General features: G+C 40.3%; 1 protein-coding gene across 1 annotated transcript in view; it reads left to right on the top strand.

Annotated features, from left to right (window-relative positions):
• The window catches only part of ZYG11B (zyg-11 family member B, cell cycle regulator), a 30,680-nt gene extending 9,597 nt beyond the window's left edge, over positions 1 to 21,083 (top strand). The window contains exons 2-14 of the mRNA XM_020788106.3: positions 216 to 381; positions 1,435 to 2,189; positions 4,156 to 4,296; positions 5,598 to 5,774; positions 6,468 to 6,532; positions 7,427 to 7,526; positions 7,630 to 7,680; positions 12,120 to 12,281; positions 13,269 to 13,316; positions 14,308 to 14,505; positions 14,596 to 14,648; positions 17,710 to 17,807; positions 19,840 to 21,083. Of these exons, the coding sequence (XP_020643765.1) occupies positions 216 to 381; positions 1,435 to 2,189; positions 4,156 to 4,296; positions 5,598 to 5,774; positions 6,468 to 6,532; positions 7,427 to 7,526; positions 7,630 to 7,680; positions 12,120 to 12,281; positions 13,269 to 13,316; positions 14,308 to 14,505; positions 14,596 to 14,648; positions 17,710 to 17,807; positions 19,840 to 20,003 (2,178 nt within the window). The 3' untranslated portion in view covers positions 20,004 to 21,083. The remainder of the gene's footprint in view (positions 1 to 215; positions 382 to 1,434; positions 2,190 to 4,155; positions 4,297 to 5,597; positions 5,775 to 6,467; positions 6,533 to 7,426; positions 7,527 to 7,629; positions 7,681 to 12,119; positions 12,282 to 13,268; positions 13,317 to 14,307; positions 14,506 to 14,595; positions 14,649 to 17,709; positions 17,808 to 19,839) is intronic.
• Positions 21,084 to 21,690: the final 607 nt, after the last annotated feature.

Raw genomic sequence — 21,690 nt, forward strand, 5'->3', positions numbered from 1 at the left:
TACTGAGGAGCTTGGGATTGTAATTGTAATGAATATTTTTGAAGTTATAGTACTCCCCAGGTTCTGCAAGTGCTGTTCTTTCCTCCCCGCAGAGCCACGTGACACTGGCGGGAGCTTCCCCCTATTGCAGATAATCTGCAGGTATTAATATCTTGATCTGTGATGGGCGTGGATTTAAAAAAACAACTTACAGCGCATCTGTTTGCATTCAACAGGAAGAGGCTTCACCATATTCTCTGCTTGACATCTGTTTGAATTACTTAACATCTGATCTAGAGAAGTTCTGTACAGAAAGACAAGATGGGACGTTATGTTTGCAAGAGCCTGGGATATTTCCACAGGAAGTGGCTGACCGATTATTGCGGACCATGGCGTTTCATGGTAAAACAGTTCTTCCAGGTTTGGTAATTGTGGGGATTGAACTATGATTGAACTATGTCTTGCTTTACCTGCAGAGGGCACTTTTGACTCTCACTTGTCATTTGATTCTGAGGGGGCTCCCAATTCTAATGCAATCAGGATTTGTGCCATTAAATGCTAAACTACATTTGGTACCTAGCAGAACCACAAAGAACTTCTCTCCTGAACAATGTAAATAATTGAAATCCTGGAGACAGAGTTACCCCTTTTGTAATCCAAATTGTGGTAATACCTTTATTAGGCTGACTAATAAAGCATTTTAGTTGGCCTAAGAAAGGTATTGCCACAATATAGATTTTAATTTTTTTCTTACGGCTTTTTGTACATTTTACAGTATATCTAGGGATAGCTGCTAGAACACCGTTGTAGAGTTGAGTTGCCTATTTCAGTATTCTCTGTGCCATGTTCCTTCTTCACATCACCTTCCTTCCTCCTTCCTTCCTTACAGAAAAAAGTCCCATATGCCGCATAGCTAGGCCCACATGTGTGTTTAGTAGGACTTATGCTAGCGTTGGCATCAGTGAGAGATCTCAGTGGCAGAGCAAGTGGCTAAGTTGTTTTTTGCTTGGTGACTTGGAGCCCAACCTTATTGATATGTCATAGCTTCAACACAACACACAATGGGATACTATGGGGATTCTCCAATACTATACTATGTATTAGTCTCACAAGAAAAAAGGGGAGTCATTTCTTTATTTTTGGATTTATATCCTTCTTTCCTATCAAAAGTGGGACATAAGATGTCTCACAGTAATATTGAACAAGGAGTGCAATTGAAAAACAAAATGGAGTAAAATGTAATTAAACGAAGAGCAGAGTTAAAAATAATTTCAGTTACATTGAGAATTCAATGTGTTTCTTCTCCAGCAGCTCTGCCCCTTCTACTCTGGTCCCAATACTAATGCTGAAGGCAATTCCTTAGCTCTGGCATCTCCCACTTTTAAACCAAAATCTGTGATAAGTCGCTTATTGTTACATTTTCTTCCCTTGCTCCTCCCCCCCCCCCCAACCCAGGACTGCTGAATGAAGCTACTGTGGGTATTTTCCGAGGCAACCAGATGCGTTTAAAAAGGGCTTGTATCCGCAAAGCCAAAATCTCTGCGGTTGCTTTTCGGAAAGCATTCTGCCATCATAAGCTGGTGGAGCTCGATGCTACAGGAGTGAATGCAGATATTACAATCACAGATATCATCAGTGGACTTGCCAGCAATAAATGGATCCAACAAAACCTTCAATGCCTTGTGCTGAACTCATTAACTCTTTCCTTGGAAGATCCTTATGAAAGGTGCTTTAGCCAGCTGACTGGTCTTCGGGCTTTGAGCATTACCAATGTTCTCTTTTACAATGAAGATCTAGCTGATGTGGCTTCCCTTCCGAGATTAGAAAGCTTGGATATATCCAACACCTCAGTCACTGACATAACTGCACTCCTTGCCTGCAAGGATCGCCTCAAGTCTCTTACCATGCATCACCTGAAATGCTTGAAAATGACGACCACTCAAATTTTGGATGTCATCAGAGAGTTAAAGTTCCTGAATCATCTTGATATTTCAGATGACAAGCAGTTCACATCTGATATTGCACTTCGTTTGTTAGAGCAGAAAGACATATTGCCCAATCTTGTGTCCTTGGACATTTCGGGGAGGAAACATGTTACTGATGAGGCAGTAGAAGCATTTGTGAAACAGCGACCCTCCATGCAGTTTGTGGGGCTGCTAGCCACTGATGCTGGCTACTCATTATTTCTCACCGGAGAAGGAAACTTGAAGGTTGGTTTTATATCTTATACTGTTCCATAACTTTGATTTGTGTCTGTGTGCAAACTTTGACTTCTAAATTAGAATTTAAAAAGACACGAGAAGCCCCAAGCTGGATTAGATTAGAGTTCTGTCCAGAGTTTTGTTCACATAGTGGCCAACCAGTTGCCTGTTGGGAATCCACAAGCCGTATATGAGTGCAATTGCTCTTTCCATCTTCTGTCTGCTACCAGTTGGTATACAGAATCACCCTGTCTCTGATACTGAAGGTGATATATAGCTATCATATAGCTATATGCAGGCTATTGCTGGTCCTAGAATTCATGAAACATGCTGGGCAGTGGTGGTATCAGCCAGCATGGCTGTGTGTTCCAGCCTTGTGCCAGGTTCTTTTTCAATGGCATTCTGGGAAGCTCCATAGTGGCTATCTGGAATTCATGTCATCCAGACTATTTGGTATTAACTGTTTGGTGATTAATGTGTCTGTTCTGATGACCTAGGTATGGCGGGACATGCTGATATCAAAGGCACTTGCCAGAGTCCACAGATCAGCAAAGGGTCCAACATGTTAGCAGTGCTCCTCCCTCAGTGTCACTTTGCATAGAGAGCTTAAGAGTCAGAGGGCAGAGTGATAAATCTATTAAATGCATATTAAAATTCTGCATGTGTAAGACATGAATCAAAGAGGCAAACCCCCTTACCCATTTGTATGAGTCTTCCTCTCAAAGGTGCCATCTCAAACTGCTTTTAAAAGATTATTCCATGTTTTAAAAATGCAGTGATTTCAAAGTCATATAAAGGCTTTGGTGAATATATATAGCCTTTTTTTCTTGATTACTGTTTTTTTCTAACTATTTTTTCAGCAAAATGTCAGTGCTGCATGAGATTTTTAACTTTTCTTTTGCTTGCTTGTTCTTTTTTTCATGGTTCTCTAGCTTATCTTTTAAGAAGGAAAATTGTCTGAAAAATACTGGTATTCACAGCTCGCTTTCTACAGTTATTAGTATATTGTCTTATTCAAAGAACTAACATGTTAATTTTAAAATATAAAGTTATAACTATTATGATAGTTCATGATAGACTTAAAATATTTTTATTTCTTAATGGAAAAAGGTTTGGTAAAAGAATGGTAAATTTGGATAAGAGTGGCAGAGTTTTTGGCAAAATTTGGCAGTGGTACAGTAATATTGTAATATTTGTAATACTTTGTGTATAAAAAGCTAACTCTAGCATCTTAATCCTTTGTAGCTAGGAATAATCCTTCCTGAACTTGACAGGACTTAATTCTGGTAGATATGGAGAGGATTTTGTTCTCAGTGGTTTCCTTATTATAAGCAGTGCTGAATGAATCATATTCCGATTACCTGGGGATTAATTTGTAATAGATCAATTAAGCATCAATTTTGGCGAAAAGAGTATTTTCTTTTGGGCTTAAATAACCAAGATGAACAAAATTCTCAGGCATCCTTCAGTCTCGAGAGACTATGGTAATGTGCTCTGTATGGAGGACTTGGAACAGTGTCTAGTGTTTCAATGCTGTATGCGAAGCTGGAGTGTCCTCTCTAGGGCACAAAGCCTGGGTAAAATAATATGAAGGATATGCTGTTACCCAAGCAGCAAATCCCCCCTCTCCACATCACTGAAATAGTCCAATGGAAAGGCAAGAGCCAATACAACTGGTTCCAGCGATGTCGCAGGAGTTGCCAGAACTACACGAACTGCCTCCGGCTCCAGATTTTGCCTCGAGGTTTACTCCTGAAGCCTTTTCCATCAGTGGATAAAGCCACAAGGCAGTGGAGGTTTGAAATTAAGAGTTTTCCTTCTCCTTGATGGGCTGCCTTCCAAGGCTGACAAGTCCCACCTACCTGGCAAGTCCCACCTACCTGGCTGAAGAAAGTAAAAATCTTTATATTACCTGTACTGTAGTTGCTTTTGCTGCAGTTGCATACTCTAAAGCATTGTGTATCTGTGTTGGAAGGTATCTGGAGAAGCAAATGAAACTCAGATTTCTGAAGCTCTGAAGCGTTACAGTGAGCGGGCGTTCTTTGTGAGGGAGGCACTTTTTCATCTCTTCAGCCTTACCCATATTATGGAGAAAACAAAACCAGAAATTCTAAAGGTAAAAAAGTATTGCATGGTAATAAGGTATCTTCGTAGGCATTGCTTTCAGACTGTAGTCTGAGACTATTTGAATTAAAGTACATGAAATTTCAGATTGAATAAAATTTGTACATGCACAGCAGATCTGGAGGGGCAACAGAAAAGAAGATAATAATTGTAAATAATCTGAAAAGGAATCTGTTACAGTATTTACATAGCTCATCTTAACTTGAAGGTCAAGGGAAGCACTTGGTTTGTAAGAAGAATTCATCCAGTAAGAGGCTGGGAAGTGAAATAGTAGTACAGTGGTGCCCCGCATAGCAAGGTTAATCCTTTCCGGATTAACCATCGCTGTTCGGAAACATCGCTAAACGGAATAGAAGAACTTCCTTTAATGCGTTCCAATGGTCCCCAAACTCACCGTTCAGCGATGTTCCTCCATAGCACAGGCATTTTTGCGCACTCGGTAAGCGAAGGCAGGGCGCGAAAATGCTGCGCGTGGCCATTTTGGGTCTTACCGATCGTCGCAAAGCGATTTTTGCCCATTGGAACCATCGGTATGCGATCGCATTAGCGATCCCAAAAATTCGTCGTTAAACGGTGCACTCGTTTTGCTATGTACCACTGTAACTCCATATCAGAGTGACTCCATGTAGTTTTTCAATAATGTGGCTTTAACTGTGGACAGTGCTAAATGTATTTGAATATGGGTCTCTGCTGAAGAGGAGGAAAATGGTAATCTGGAGAAAACAAATAATTTCCTCCTGAAGTGGCATGTGTGGTGGGATCAGATTTTCCCAGAGAAATGACAGGTCCTCCTCTCTGAGAATCATTCCCCTTTCTCATGGTTTGGTCTGGCTGGGGATGGGTGGAGTCAGCCTGGGTGTCCTCTTGTGTATGATATCAGTAGATAATCATGGAATCTAATAAAACAAAAAGGCAACTGAATAAACCCCCAAGCATTTATGTGTGTGAGAGAAGGAGAGCCAATTCAAATTTGGCTCAGGTTAGAGGATCTTTCTTCCTTTTTCTCATAATGCAAAGTAGAGGTATTTTGGAAAACAGAAAAAGGAAGGGGAGGGGTAGACCCTTTGGCTCATATGATCTCCAATAAGGGGAGAAAAATATTGCTCTGTGTTTCTCCTCTTCTTTAGGAATTTTAAAGGGGTTGCAATACGTTTGGGGATAGTGCTATGTGGCAACTAGTTAAAAGAATGATGGGCAGGTGGTCATTACATAAGAGCTTGTGGCTGATTCTGCACATTTCTAATACGCTTCAAAATTTTGATTTCCCCTGTTTTGCTTGTTTATTTCTTTCAGCTAGTAGTTACTGGGATGAGAAATCACCCCATGAACCTGCCAGTGCAATTAGCAGCCAGTGCCTGTGTGTTTAACTTGACAAAACAAGATTTAGCTGTAGGCATGCCTGTTAGGCTTTTGGCAGATGTCACTCATTTGCTCTTGAAGGCCATGGAGCATTTTCCCAATCATCAACAGGTAAGCCTTTTAATTTTTATCAAGATAAGGGTCTGTAAAGGTTGTGTTAAGTTTAAAAATGAGTAATATGGGAAGAAGTTTCAAAACCTTGTTTCGTGGTGAAACAAATTATGGAAATAGGCCTTTAATAGTGATATTTATGTAGTGAAGTGCGGGCAGTGAGAATCAGTCAGAGTCGCCACAATTTCAGTGGTATATGGAATCTATTAATTACATAGCAAATCAGAAAACTGTTAAGTCTGTTGCCTCTTGCTTTAAGTATTAAAACTTAAACTGTTTTGAATCATGGTGTTCTGTAGTTAGGTGTTTTTAAATCAACATATGCTGACTGGCTCTAATAAATTCTTTTCTGGTTGTATGTTTTATTTTGGTTTTTTTTAAATTATTATTATTATTGATGCTGCATATTGTAAGATTCCTTATAAGAATGCTTTTCAAATGGCTAAAAGTAAATCCATAAAATAAAATAGTGTGTAGCAGATTCTTATATTCTGTGAAGAACTATGCACCCTTGCATCTCACCACATTTTGTTTTATTCCTCTTGTAAGCAAACACATTTGCAAGCTACTGGGACAAAAAATGAAAGCAGCGTTTGTGAATTCTTAGTAGCTTATTTCCCTTGACAGAAGAGAAGACTCGGAAATCCTGCATGGGAAGTATTTTATATTGAGCTTTGCTTTGCTCTTTTACAGCTGCAGAAGAACTGCCTTTTGTCATTGTGCAGTGATAGGATACTGCAGGACGTTCCATTTAACAGGTTAGTATTCTCTCCCAGGTTACTAAAAAGAATAAGTTTCAAGTTGCCTAATTTTCTTCTGTTACTGCTTCATGATTTTCAAACTCCAGATTTCTGCTTGGGGAAAAAATGGATTTTGTTCAGAAGCCAGAAGCAAATTATGACATTTATAATTGTGAAAGCTTAACAGTTAAGTCCAACTACAATGCAGTTTACCCCGTGGTTTGTGTTGGAGTTGGTACAGTTAATTCTATGTATTTTCTGTTAACTATATGGCATGCAGCTACTTGTGAGTAAGACCAGTCTTTTTTCATGGTTATTTGTTGCTTTTTATTCAACTGGCAAAGGCTAGGTTTTTTTTTAGTGATTTTGCTCACATGGCTTTTTTTCAGTTTCTGGTTTGTGTGTTTGGTTCAAAATGAGGGTATATCCTAAGGTGACATTGATGGTGGAATGTCTTTTTAAAAAATATTTGGCAAACGACATAGTACTGAATTGACAGAACAACTTGAGATACAGCAGTGCTTATCAGTCTTAACACTAAACAGGAAAAACGTACCTAATTAAAAAATGATGAAGAGAAGAGAGAAGAGGAGCTTACTTGAGGGGGATGTTCCCATTGTATTGCATACTGCATCCCGCTGAAAGGTATGTTGGTATAGCAGGAACATCCCCCTCAAGTGAGTGCTTCTTATCTGTCCTCTGAACAATTTTTTACTATGCTTTTCCAATTTAGTGCTGTGTCAGGTATGTTCACAAGCTGTTATATCAGTTCAATGCTACATTGCTTGCCAATTAAAAAAACACTGAGAGGGCAGTTTTAATGACAGAAGAGGGTGAGTGATCGGCTTTTGTTTTTCTAACTACAAAACATGATTTGACACCTTAGTGTTTGAATGTTCTATTGCCTTTCAGGTTTGAAGCAGCTAAATTGGTTATGCAATGGCTATGCAACCATGAAGATCAAAATATGCAGAGAATGGCAGTGGCAATCATCTCCATTCTCGCTGCAAAGGTGTGAGACTTTATGCTTCCCTACTTCAGTTCTTACAGCTCCCTTAATTCCCAAGGTCTTTCCTACAGTCACCTGACACTTCTGTGTTTGTTTTTGCTTATAGCTTTCAACAGAACAAACAGCTCAACTTGGTGCAGAGCTCTTCATTGTCAGGGTAAGCTAAGTGCCAACACTTTTTGGAAATCTTGCTTACCGTGTTTGAAATATGGTCAATTGTAGCTCTTATTGGCTGATATCCAGTAGCATAAAGTTATGCCATGTAAGGCTCATGGCATCATGAGCCACATACATCTTTTTGAGAATAAGAGTTTCTGATTCTTCCCCCCCCCCCCCCACACACACACACACACACCAGAGGTTCATAGAATCATAAATTAATTGAGTTGGAAGGGGCCTGTAAGGTCATTGAGTCCAACCCACTGCTCAAGGCAGGAATCCAGATCAAAGTGGATCTGAGAAATGATTGTCCATTTTTCTCTTGAATGCCTCCAGTGTTGGAGTGCTCACTATCTCCCGAGGTAATTGGTTCCATTGCCATACTGCTCTAACAGTTAGGAGATTTTTCCTGATATGCAGCCTAAATCTGGCTTCCTGTAGCTTGAGTCCATTATTATGTGTCCTGCAGTCTGGGATGATGAGAACAGATCCTGCCCCTCCTTTGTATGATTACTTTTCAAGTATTTGAAAAGTACTATCACATTTCCGCTCAGTGTTCTTTTCTCGAGGCTAAACAAGCTCAGTTCTTTTAGTCTTTTGTGATAAGAGTTGGTTTCCGGTCCCCTGATAATCTTTGTTGCCTTCCTCTGAATTTGCTCCAGTTTGTTGGCATTCTTCTTAAAATAAGGTGTCCAGAACTTGACACGGTACTCTAGATGAGGCCTAACCAGTGCTGAATAGAGGCGAGTCTCCCCCATTCTGGGAAAGCCTTTGGAGACCTGTGTTTGAGGAGGAGTCTTTCTCAATCTAAAAATTGCTACTGGTGGGATGTTTTTGCTGGCAGCAGCAAGTTTTGAAAATTAAAGACTTCCCGCTCTATTCCACAGCCCCTAACAGCTTTCCCAGGATGAAAGGGGTCCCAAGCAGAAGATTTGATTTTTAATACCTCCCATGCAGATGTAAGGTGAAAGAAGGTCACTGGCTGATAATAGCTCAAGGCTTTTATGGATGCCTACGCCCTAGGGTATATTCTATATGATACTATGATTTAGGATTAAGGATGCAGTATTTACTTGGGAGCTAATCCTCTTAAACATAATAGGAATTCTCCTGGTATAGACATGGAAAAGAATATTTTATTTCTGTCCTGAAATATAAGAGATTCTTTAGTAAATGAGGGGAGCCAATCATTTAAGTGTGTGTAGTGTTGTCTATGTCCTGTCTTTCTTTTTACATGAGAAAAAGAATAACCTGGTGGCTTTGAAATTATATTAGATATGCTACTTGCATCAGACAAAATAGTAGGTGTTTTGCTGCCTTAGGCACCACAGCAAATAGCATTTCCTTTTTTATTCTCCATCCTGCCAAGGAAAACATTACTCAGCTTGGGTCATCTGAAGTGTAAACAACCACAAGCACCTCCCCTCTTGCTGGCTGCTGCTAATACATTAAATCAATAATTCTTGACCTCTGTCCCCACACACATATTACACTTCAAGTAGTATTACATTACAAAGCACCCGTGCCCTTTCTTGATAGCTAGAACCAGCTGCCTTAGGCACCTGACCCGCTTTGCGTTGTGATAAGAGCAGTCCTGAGTGTGTCAGAAGTCCTTACTTAAGGATGTGAAAATATTTCTAAAAGAGCCATAGTGGAATATATGCTTTTAAAATCCTGCATCTTTCCAGTGGTGTCTAATAATCTGAATACCATGGCAACTGAAATGTTCTTTAAACACCACCAATGTAAAATATAGTTATCTTCTGTGTGTGATTTGTTCTTAGGTTACAGCTGTGGGATTGTGGTATTCAGTAGGAATCCTTACATGGTTTTCTTAGCATTTTATGCATGCTACTATTATCAGTAAAAAAATAAATACAAAATTAAAAATTAATTAAAAAAGTAAAACTATATTTTGCTATCCTACACTTTAAAAAGCAAGTATAGGATAGGAAAAAAATGATCTACTGTATCACTCTAATAGCAGATATTATTTATTTAAGGTGTGGCAGTTTAGATAAAATACCAGCCAAAAGATTTATTGTCTCTCTTAAACTTTTAAGAGATCCAGAGCTATCCAGAACCATCTGGTGACGACACTGTGTTATAACATTATCCACATAGTGGCTTAGACAGATATGAAAAACCAAGCAAATTTAATAAAACCCAATTATAGAGTTACTTCCTTAGGCATCCTTCAGTCTCAAGAGACTATGGTAACGTGCTCTGTATGGAGGACTTGGAGAGTGTCCTCACCAGAGCACGAGGCCTGGGTAAAATAATATGGAGGATAGACTGTTATCCAAGCAGCAAATCTACCCTCTCCACATCGCTGAAATAGTCCACTGGAAAGGCAAGAGCCAATACAACTGGTTCCAGCAATGTCGCAGGAGTTGCCAGAACGACAAGAACTGCCTCCGGGACTCCAGCTCCGGATTTTGACTCGAGGTTAACTCCTGAAGCCTTTTCCATCAGTGGATATAGCCACAAGGCAGTGGAGGTTTGAAATCAAAGTTTTCCTTCTCCTTGATGGGCTGCCTTCCAAGGCTGACAAGCCCCACCTACCCAGCTTGCTCCCTAATAGTGCAGAAGTATGGTCCGATCCCTAAAACTTTTCTGCCCCCCAGCTGTATGCAATGCTGTTTAGATTTCCAATTTACCAGATTAGAGTAAAAAATAGAATTAGAGAATTAGAATTTTCTAAGAGCTTCTGATCACAGTCATTTATAGCTAGACCCACACCCCCTCAGACCATGTGGTCAGGGAGAGCAAAGGTCAGCCTAGAAAAAAATCCCTCACCAAATAAAATAGGCTCCCAAACACAGCTCACCTTCTGCCTCAGCTTCCTCCTCAGGAAAAGGGCAACAACAGCTGACTAAAAAGTAATGAAAAATACATATCCCCCCCATCCTGCAGACAGAAGAACAGCAATTTGTTCTTAAAAGGCATGTGGGTATTTAACACCCTTGTCATCTGACATCTCATCCAGCAGGCCGAGGAAAAGAGGCAGTCCCGAAACCAGCAAAATCAGAGAACTGGACGGGATAGATTGTATTTGTCTTCAGTGTGGAAGGGATCATCACTCTCGAATTGGCCTTCTCAGCCGCACTAGATGCTGTTCCAAGTCCTCAGTCTATTCAGAGCACGTTATCACAGTCTCTCGAGACTGAAGTATGCCTAATCTAATCATGTGGCATCTAAAACTCACATAAGTAGGTACCAGGCAAACAGCACTTGAAAGATATTCCAAGCTTTCAATGCTACTACAGAGAAGGTCAGTTACCAAATTTTCAGTTATTGCAGACAGAGTCATCCAGAGAAGGGCATGATCCCAATGAACAGTTAAACTATCTGAGAGCATGAAGTTTTTCAAATATTCAACCCTTGAATTGTACATGGATAAATGAATAATATCTAAAAGTAGAAAAGTGAATGACATTGGAAGGCTAATTTAAAGGTAGATAGAATGGCAGGTTTGCTTTGTTAGAATGGAAAGGAAAGGTGGAAAGTTTGAAAAATAGCAGTTACAATGAAACTATACAGTGACAATTGTACCACCTTCAGAATTTTGTGGCATATTTCCCCTTACAGTTGGTTTCTTGAATTGGCAGGCAGGGCTACTTACCTGCAAGGAGACCTGCTATTTGGTCATGTGTATATATACACCAGTTTGTCATTTAACGTGGCACACGGATGCACTTACTGATGTAGGCATCCCTCCTTGTAATGCAAAATGCAGGTGAGCCTATTTATCTATACTGAGTCAGCTCTTTAACACATCAGGTTCCAGCCTTCCTTCTCATGGTCAGATATGAAGAGGATGAGTGGTTGAATTTAGCCTAATATGCGAAGAGGCAGACCATAGGCCTTCTTTTTCCATGGGTTGGGTCTTCAGTATGCTAGATCACTGGTTCTTAACCTTGGGTTACTCAGGAGTTTTGGACTGCAACTCCCAGAAGCCTTCACCACCAACTGTGCTGGCTGGGGTTTCTGGGAGTTGCAGTTCAAAAACTTCCGAGTAACAAAGGTTAAGAACCACTGTGCTAGATAACATGAAAGGACATAGCAGAAGCACTTATGTTTATTTCTGTCTAGCTCTTGATGTGTGGATGTATCCTCTTGCTTCAAAATCTTATCTGACAATAAGGTAAAAGAGGTTTGCTGCTGATTGTCATTACATGTCAGACAGTGAGTGGCACTAAGAGAGAGCCTCTGTGCCAATTAAATATGGAAGGCAGGAGGCATCACACCGTCTCACTGGGTCAGGAATTTGGGATTTTATCTCCTTTTTTAATATTGTCAGACCAGTCTCAAATAAATGTATCTCGAGTAAATGTGTCTATTTCCCCAGTGTGATTTGAACCTGAAACAGATGACTGTTGCAAAAAGGATGTTAAGGCAAATGTGTTTTTATTTCTGATGTGTTTTTTCTTTTAGCAACTACTTCAGATTGTAAAGCAAAAAACAAATCAGAATGTAGTGGACACTACACTTAAGTTTACACTGAGTGCACTTTGGAATCTTACGGATGAGTCCCCAACCACATGTCGGCACTTTATTGAAAACCAAGGGCTAGAGCTCTTCATGAAGGTCTTGGAGGTGAGAACTGAGGGATATTTGTGGGCATTGATAGATCTGTTGTGTGATTTGCAACTTCCACTTTCCGCACATGGACCCTGAAGTTTGAATTTGGAGATCTAAGCTGCACAGGGGAGGATTGCTACTCATGGTTGAAACCTCCTGTTGAAGGGAGGCAAGCTGTCACTGTTTCTAACACCTTCCCCTTGGATTGCCATTCCCCAAACCACTGCATGTTGGATCACACGGGGAGGTGCTACTTTGAGATACATTGAAGGAAGTGATTGCAGAAATGATTGGGCTCATAGAAATAGCATCTGCTACTTATGTTCCCAGAAGTTCTATTTTCCTCCCCCGTACAAATGCTTTAATGCCAAAAGGGCTCAACCTATCTGTGATGATAAAATTATTGACCAGGGAATGCACCAGACTTGCATCACCAACTCTAAATTCCTGCTATTGTTTTAGAAGGAATACATTCCAGAAGTTTCCTTTCTTTCACTCCAGGCACCACTCAAGCAAGGGAAGAAAGAGCATTAAATGAATGTTCTCACTCCTCCTAAACAGCCAGTTATTTTATTATGCCTTGCCTTTTCCCCAACCCTGGGATTCAAGGTGGCTCACACAGATAACTGAAAACAGAATTATTACATTGAAACAAAACTAAGCAGATTATTACACTAAAACAGATTTCTAAGCAATTTAAGAGCACACCCCAGGGGAAAAAAGCCACAGTAACAAGAGGCCCCACATTATTCTCCTTCCTTCTGTGAGAACACCGAATCCTACTCTTCTGTGTTTCCCATCCACTGCTGCTCTAAAACATGCCCTTTAGCGTCCTATTCATTCATGTTTGAGGGTAGTAGAGTTGTGTATGCATTGTAAGAAATACGTAGATTTCTCTGTAGTTCCCAAGTCTTCTCACAGGTGCCTTCTTGTTACTGTATCATAATGTGGATCAGGTCTCTTAATGAATACATGAATTAAAAATGTTGTTTTTATTTATAGTCTTTTCCGTCTGAGTCTTCTATCCAGCAGAAAGTTCTTGGCCTTCTGGTAAGCTGAATATAATGATAGGTATTTTACTTGAATAGTGGAAATGCTGTGCTATTTGCTCTTTCTCTCCCCTGCCCAATTGAAAACTACATGGGAAAAAAAGATTTTTGATGGCATTCTAGTAACTATGGATGCAATCAATCCAATGTTATTCCTGAAAAGCCCCTATTCATTTTAGCATTGCCTTATGGGAATAATATAAGAGTCCTTCTGGTAAATACAAAATAACTCTCTGGAGTGACATACTACTGTGGGCAGTGGCCTGCCAGTCCCTCAGAGACAGAGATGTGGAACCTCTGGCCATGTAAATGTTTTGGACGTCAACTTCCAGAAGACCCAGCTAGCATGGCAAATGATAAGGGATTATGAGAGAGGTTTTTAAAAAAAAGAGGGTGAGAGAGTGAGCTCTGGAGGGACGAAGGTTTTCCACTCTTTTTCTGGAATTCCCACAAGCAGAAAGTAAAGATAACAGATCTTTTCTTATTTCTAGTTCTCTGATATGTCTAACACCATTTTAAAGCCATTTAATCTAATTACCATTTCTACATCATAGTGCTAAAAATCTTGTGTGTCATGTGGATGAATATATACTTTTGGTACATCTTGAATGTGTTGACAGTGGGTTTAATTTAGGGCTGCTTTGTTTTGCAGCCCAATTTATAGATGGCAAAATGAAAGGCCTCTTCACCAGTTCCCAGGGTGATGAGCACCAGTTATCTGCTGCTGGGGGACTGAACTTTTAACAGTGGTGCTGGTGGCAACCTCTTTGTTTTATTTTTAGCACTTGTTTGCTGATGCTGCAGGCAATGGAAGCACCTACAAGCACCGTTCCCTGCTCTGAGGCGTGACAGTTTTGAGACATGGATCATTTTTGACATGCAACATTTATCATGGCTGCAACCATCACATCCTGCGAAAGCTTATTTCCATGCCACTGTTTGTTCATATTCTAACCCTCCATCTTGTTTCTTTTGTGTGTATGTGTGTGTAGAACAACATAGCAGAGGTGAAAGAGCTCCATTCAGAGCTTATGTGGAAAGACTTCATAGACCACATCAGCAAGCTGTTGCACAGTGTTGAGGTGGAAGTCAGTTACTTTGCAGCTGGAATTATTGCTCATTTGATATCACGAGGAGAACAAGCCTGGACATTGAGCCGCAGTCAGAGAAACTCACTCCTAGAAGAGCTGGTACACTTGGGATTGAAATAATGCCTACTTTTATTCCAGGCTGCTAATGTTAACATTCACAGTAACATCACTTCCTCCCTTGCCTTACAGCATTCTGCCATTTTGAACTGGCCTACACCAGAATGTGAAATGGTGGCATACAGGTAATACAGCTTTGACAGAAAGCTTGAGAAAAATATTAACTTGAGAAAAATATTAACTCATGTTCTGATTAATCTGCTGCAGTTACAGATTATAACATTCCAGTTGGAAATGTTCTGTCTTATGATAAAATACATACCTTGTTCTGTCTTATGATAAAATTACATATCTTGATTTTTAAATTGCAATTTTGTCTACACTTACCATTGAACTCAGCAGGACTAGCCTCTGAGTAAACATGCATAGGATTGCATGATTTATTTATCATATTCTTACTGACCAATCTTATGCCTGATTACTTCAAAGAAATGCCTACTGGTCAGAATCCTGTTGGTGATTTACACATGCATCAGTTAAATTGCGTTACTCATGATGGTAAACTGTCGTTAATTAATGAGGCCCCAGTCCTGTTATCAGGCATGTCCCTTTTGTGCAATTGGGGACATCCCTGGTAATGAAACCAGCACCTTATTAATGAATAGCAATTCACTGTGGCAAGTTACAGATTCACATTTAAATCACCAATAAGATTGTGGCCACTTTGTTTGGTGTAGTTTAATTTCAAGTCAGAATTGCTCTTGCAATTGTACAAGTATGGTGACCTCCTATTGCATATAGCTTGCATTTTTCCTATTCTCTATAGTATAAGCACCAACCAGTACTCGTGTATTGGTCTAACAATGTTTTACTAAATTTACTAACCTAGTATTTTACTTGTTTACCTAATATTTTACCTGTTTACTCATAGATGATCAGGGTGCAGAACTCAACCATTTGGCGATTGTTAGTTCAGTTGTTGTGCAAGAAGTGAAATTAACTAAATATTAACTGTGGAACAAACCACCTTGCATACAGGATAAAAAGTCTCTTCCTTTTTTTTAAAGGATGTCACAATCAGTGTCCAGAGGTTGTAAATCTGAACAGAGGAATCCCAGAATAGGCTTACAAAAATCACATGCTTTATACTCAGAGTACTCTTTCCCAGCTATTTTTCTTCCCACATAGGAAAAGACACAGGCCACCTTGCCCCATTCTTTTCTTCAAAGTCAGAGCATCCTATGATAACTTTTCATTTGGAAAAAAAGGGAAAATGAAAGCTGCACATCACTTCTATTCTGAATCTAAATATAGCTGCTTGTTATTTTTGCTGTTTATCCATCCATGCCTCAGTGCTGAAAGGCACAGTTCTTAACTTTAACAAGAGAGAGAGAGAGAGAGAGAGAACAAACAGTTATTGCTCCTGATACAAGGGTGTTCTTCCCAGTGCAGAGCTTGCTTGCTGGCAAGAATTGTAGGAGTATCGATCAGTGAGTAAAATATATTTGAGGCATCCTTTGCCTGGCTGTCTGGAAAAGCTACAGATTTTCTTCTGTAGTAGAATATACAGTGGTGCCCCGCATAGCGAGGTTAATCCGTTCTGGATTAACCCTCGCTATGCGGAATCGTCGCTAAACGGGTAGGGGAAACGTATTGAAACGCATTAAACTAAGTTTAATGCGTTCCAATACCTTGCTTACTTACCCGTTCAGTGAGGATTCCCCTTGCTGGCAGCCATTTTTGCGCCCTCGCTAAGCGAGGGCAGGGCGCGAAAATGGCTGCCGGCAGCCATTTCCGGGCTTCCGGCAGCCATTTTGGAACTGCCGATCAGCTGTTCGGTGGCTCCAAAATGGCCGCCGCAATACCCGATCTTCGCAATGCGGGTTTTCCCCATTGCGAAGATCAGGTATGTTTCCGTATAGCGATCCCGAAAAAGGGATCACTATACGGAAACATCGCTATACGGTGCACTCGCTAAGCGAGGCACCACTGTAATTTTTTTCATCTTCTTCCAATAATACCGGCTTCGATCCAGAAGTCCGTGCTAATGGATATTGGCTTGCTTGTTGCACGGTGTGTGCACTTATATATGGGAGCTTCTATCCACAAGTTATGGTGTGATCTTATGATTTGTGGCTTGCAGTAAAAAAATACTGCACATCCAGTAAAAATTTCTTCATGATTGTCCTTTTAGCAAAGCTGTGTTGATAATTTTTAAGCTAAATGTGCAGTTTAGTCTTGTTTGGTTGGTGTAATGCTGAGGAGGGCAATTTCCAGAGGCCCAGGGACCATAATATATACAGTACTACAATCCCTGGGCCTTGGAAGGCTGCACTTGCTCCTTTTATTCTATCTTCTGAATTTTTTTCTTTTAAAAAAATTGGAGGGTTTGTTTAGAAAAAGCCTCCTTATATACTACAACAGGAGTCGTCAACACCCAGTCTGCCGGCTTGCCAGAACTGGGCCGCGGATATGGATTTCTGCCCACTCCACAGTATGGTGGGCGTGTCACGCTCATGTGGGGGGCGTGTTGCACTGGGGGTCGTGTTGTGCCCGCACGGGGGGTGTCATGCCTGCACGCAAGCGTGACATGCCCCCCATGTGCGACACCCCCCGCATGTGATAAGCCCACTGCGCTCATGCAAGGGTGCCCCTGCCCCCGGCGCATGGAGTTTGCTCCCCCCCAGCCGGTCCACAGCCCCAAAAATGTGGGGGACTGCTGCTCTACAACACGTGTCAAACTCAAGGCCCACGGGCCGAATTTAGCCTGCTGGGCTGTTTCATGCCGCCCTCGCAGTGCTGCTGCCTGCTACTGTGCAGCATACAATACGCAGGGGCTTACTCGGTCACCCATAATGCTCCACATGGATGCTGGGAATCTGCCCAGTGGGACTTCTAAACCCAGCATTCCAAGCAATGAAGAGTCAGAAAGTGATAACTGAATGAGGAGGATTATATTTAATATGATGAAGAGTAGATACTTTGATATAGTCTTACAGATACAACCTCCAGAAAGACACAAGGAGACCTCCTGAGCCAAAATGTGTCCAGCTTCTTTAAACAATTTTGGAACTATTTCGCAATTTGGAAGCACTGAGAGATTGCATTTGAGGCCCAGAGATCACATTTGGGCTGGGGGTGTGTGCGGCGGCGCAGTTAAGGCACATCACGGGGGGAAATTTTGCCCTCCTGTTATGCAGTAAAAGTACAAAAGTGACAGTGCCTCTATTTTTCTTTTCATAATAGGTCATTCAATCCTTTTTTCCCTTTGCTTGGCTGCTTCATGACTCCAGGAGTACAGCTGTGGGCAGTGTGGGCAATGCAACATGTCTGCAGTAAAAATCGTATGTACTGAGACTAAATTCTACATCTAGAGTAACACTTTGGACATGTAGTTTGAGTGACAGGATTGTTCTTGTGATTTTAGCTAGATAACCGATATACACTAAATCACTTTCAGTGGGTTAAACCCAATACTTAGTTCCAGTGAGAATCATGCTGTGTTGATTTAACAAGTCCAGTAACTCAATGTGCCTGCTTTCACCAGGACCAACAATTGGATACAGCCTAGTAATTTTGCAATGTATCTATAAAGTATGTATTATATTTTTCACATCAGAAAATCTGTCATATTTTTATCCCAGGGAGAAAGCAAAATTAGTAGTCAAGCATGGGGTAAGGTGATATTCCACGTATTTGGGGTTCTAGGAGCCATTGTGATGCATTAGACAAAGTGTTAGACCTGGATCAAGAGCACTGGCTGAAATTTCTGCTCACATGGGAAGGCTATTGGTATGTTGGTGGCTGAAAGCCAACAGTAAATCACGACTAGAGTAGTCCCATTGAATTAATGGAACTTATGGAGGAACTGCCTCTCCAAATCCTCAATGGCTGAATGACTCTAGTTGTGAGTCACTACTAGACGTCGGCTATTGTATCTCTTTCTAACCTACCTGGGGGATGATTACAAGGCTACAAGTAGCATGTTTACTACCTTGAGTTAATTGGAGGAACAGCTGCTGTAGAAGTGATAAATAAATTAAACACGGGACCACTTGGGACTAAGCATTTGTTTAGTCACAAAAGTAGATCTAGTGCTAAGTCATCATCTATATCCCTAAAGAGGGAGCCAGTGTGGTATAGTGGGTACAGTGAGGGAGTAGGATTCAAGAGGCTTGGGTTCAAATCCATATTTAGCCATGGAAACCCATAGGGGGTGAAGTGGTAAAATTACTCCTTAAATATCTCACATACCTTGAAAACCTGGTTAGGGTCACCATGTTAAATACGATATTGCAGCACATAACAGATCCCTAGAGAAGTACTACATGTGACGAAAGTTTGAGAGCAGCAAAAAGCTTGAGAGCAGCAAAGTGCTGTCCTCTGAAGATGCCAGCCACAGAGACTGGCAAAACGTTAGGAAGAACAACCTTCAAAACACGGCCAAAGAGCCCGAAAAACCCACAACAACCACTAATTCTTGTGTCCTAGAAGCAGCACTAAGAGCTGTTATGGCTTTAAGGATAAAGGCTGAGTCAAGCTTGAACCAGCTACCTGGGATTCAACCCTGGGTGAGGAGCACAGTTTTGGCTGCAGCTTAACCACTGTGCCACGAGGCTCCAGTAAAGACTGGGAGGCATGGTCAATGAAGAAATAAGCAGGTTCTGTGTGTTACAAAGGGAATGGGAGAGAAGAATAAGGATCCAAGTTGGGCTGGAATGCAAACCAAAAGCTTGTTGATTATTACTTTTCCCTCTCTTAGGGAATGAGGCTTTTGTTATGCTATCTCCTGCTTCAAATGTAAGCTTTATGAGTCATCTAGACAATGTTATCTTATATTTGTAAGCCCTCACACCATTTTCTGATTGCTTTCTTCTTTTTCTTGCTGCACACATTAAAAAAATCAGTTGAACAAAAAATTGAATAGTTACACAATGTCATCTCATGACACTAGGAGCAATCTCTCTGGTAGCACTCCTAGTCCTAGAAAACAGGACAGGATCATGAGGGTATCAGAGATTAGATAGATATGCTGCTCTTCTGTAGTGGTTATCTGTAATTCTTTGTCTCCTATGTTATCCTGCATCAGGGTATGTAGAAGAGACAATTTCCACTGTTAACCCTAACATGCATATTTTAGCATCCACAGATGTTGTGCGAGGACATGGCTAATCATGGTTTTGCTGCTCCTGTCTGCAATAAGAAAATGTTATGGATAATTGGGGCTTATTTGCAGCATCTGGTTAGCAAAACTATTTTGCTAGATCCTTTTGTAGTTTACATCTAGATTTTAAACAGTAAATACCATGTGACAGAAGCAGGCAACCAAATGCAAGAGACTTAAGCACACTGCATTTTTCTTTTTTCTCATTTCAGCTGCCAGGTACTGCAGTATGTTAATTGAAGAAGGTGGATTGCACCACTTGTTTAATATCAAAGAAAACAGCCAGACTGATCCAGATGTCCAACGAATTGCTAACTCAATTTTAGATAGTTTAGAAAAACATATTTTGCGGCATGGGCGGCCACCTCCTTGTTAAAAACCAGACAAATTTAAAGGAAACACTAAATAACAGGGAATATGTGTATAAATTATCCTCTAATAATCCTTTGCAAAGTGTCTGTAGTTGGAATAACTTTGGTTACAATGATCACCATTAAAACGTTTTGCCAGCTGATGTGGAAGCACACACAACTCATGGCTGGCAAATGTTGTATTTAATGGTCTCTGCCATTAAGGGTTTTCATGAGGATCTAGGATGCATTCTTAAACTGGTCATGTCGGATCGCCTTTGCTTGTATGAAAAAATGAAGACTACCATTCAGATGTACATCCAAAATGGAACCTTTAGAAATTCTGTTGAGTTCAAGTACAAGAAATCATTTCTGCTTGCTTCATTCCTTCAGAATAGTTGTGTTTAAATAGAACTATTCACCAACTCAGTATTTGAATAGAACTGTTTGTGCTTGTAACGTCAGCACTATCGAGCTTGAAACAATGTCATGTATCCACACATTTAAACACAACAGGTTATGAGTAAGGTGACCAGAGGCATCTTGTTCCATAGAGACTTTTTGAACCCCATGTGGAGCTTTCTGATTTGTCTGATGTTTCACCCATTATTTCTAAAAAGAGCACCTGAATTTTTAATCATAGTTTAATTTTCCTAATATCCTATGGTGGAATTTGTTTGTAGGGAGAAACCTGGCTTCTGCTCCAAGGAGCCGAAGGCATATGAAGGAAAGGGGGAGTTGCAGTTCTTTCAAAAAGGAGAAGAAGAAAAAGATCAAACAGTGCTTTGACACTTGTTATGATTAGATATGTGTTTAACAGAAGACTGGGAAAACTGTGGTTCTCTCCCCCAAAAGGACTGCTAAGTGTAGAAAGAGTTTGCTCAGTTTATGGGATTGTACAACATGGAGGACCATCTGATCACCTTATTTATGACAGGCGATCAATTGCTTTGCTCTTTCTCGTAAATACTTTGTCAGTATTTGTGCAGTGAAGTTTATGTGCAAGGCAACACAACTCTCATCCAATATCTTATGTAAAGTCTGGTGTAAATTACATCACTGTGTGGAGTATTAAAGTTTTACATAAAACTTTCCATGGTTAAAAACTTCCTCTGGTTTGTATCTATTAATATTTTGTGGGGGCAAAATAGAATTCACAGAAGTACACAAAGACTGACATAAAGTAGAACTGATGTAAAGCAAACAATGCCTTCAGTCAAACTTACTATTTTGAAAGGATTGCTCTACAATTTGTTTCACAATTTAAAAATTTGCTGCCTTATTACTAGGGGTCCCTGTGCTAGTAGCTTTGTACTACCAATGGGAATTATCACTGCTATAATAGGAATAAAAAACGGATATGCTTTTTTTAAAAAAACAGGAGTGGGTCAAGGTATCTTTGCTGAATTTCCATAGTAGCAAAATATACATTGGTGAAGAAAATTAAAGATTCCTAAAATACTATTAATTGGAGGGAATAGCCTTTTTATTTCATTACTTAAGTGACCATGTAAATACTGGGATAACTAAGGAAGGAAATGTGCTGTCAATGAATATTATTTATTACAGTTATAAGGCACTATAATCAGAAGTGCAAATAATAACTGTCACTACTAGCAAAATAACAAACAAGTTTGTTACACATCTCTGTGTCTTAGTGAATTTGTATCTTCTTTCAGGAGGCAGTGTTCAAATAGAGCAAAGTTATATTTA

This window comes from Pogona vitticeps, chromosome 4 (genome assembly GCF_051106095.1).
Source record: "Pogona vitticeps strain Pit_001003342236 chromosome 4, PviZW2.1, whole genome shotgun sequence".
In the NCBI taxonomy this organism is placed as follows: Eukaryota; Metazoa; Chordata; class Lepidosauria; order Squamata; family Agamidae; genus Pogona; species Pogona vitticeps.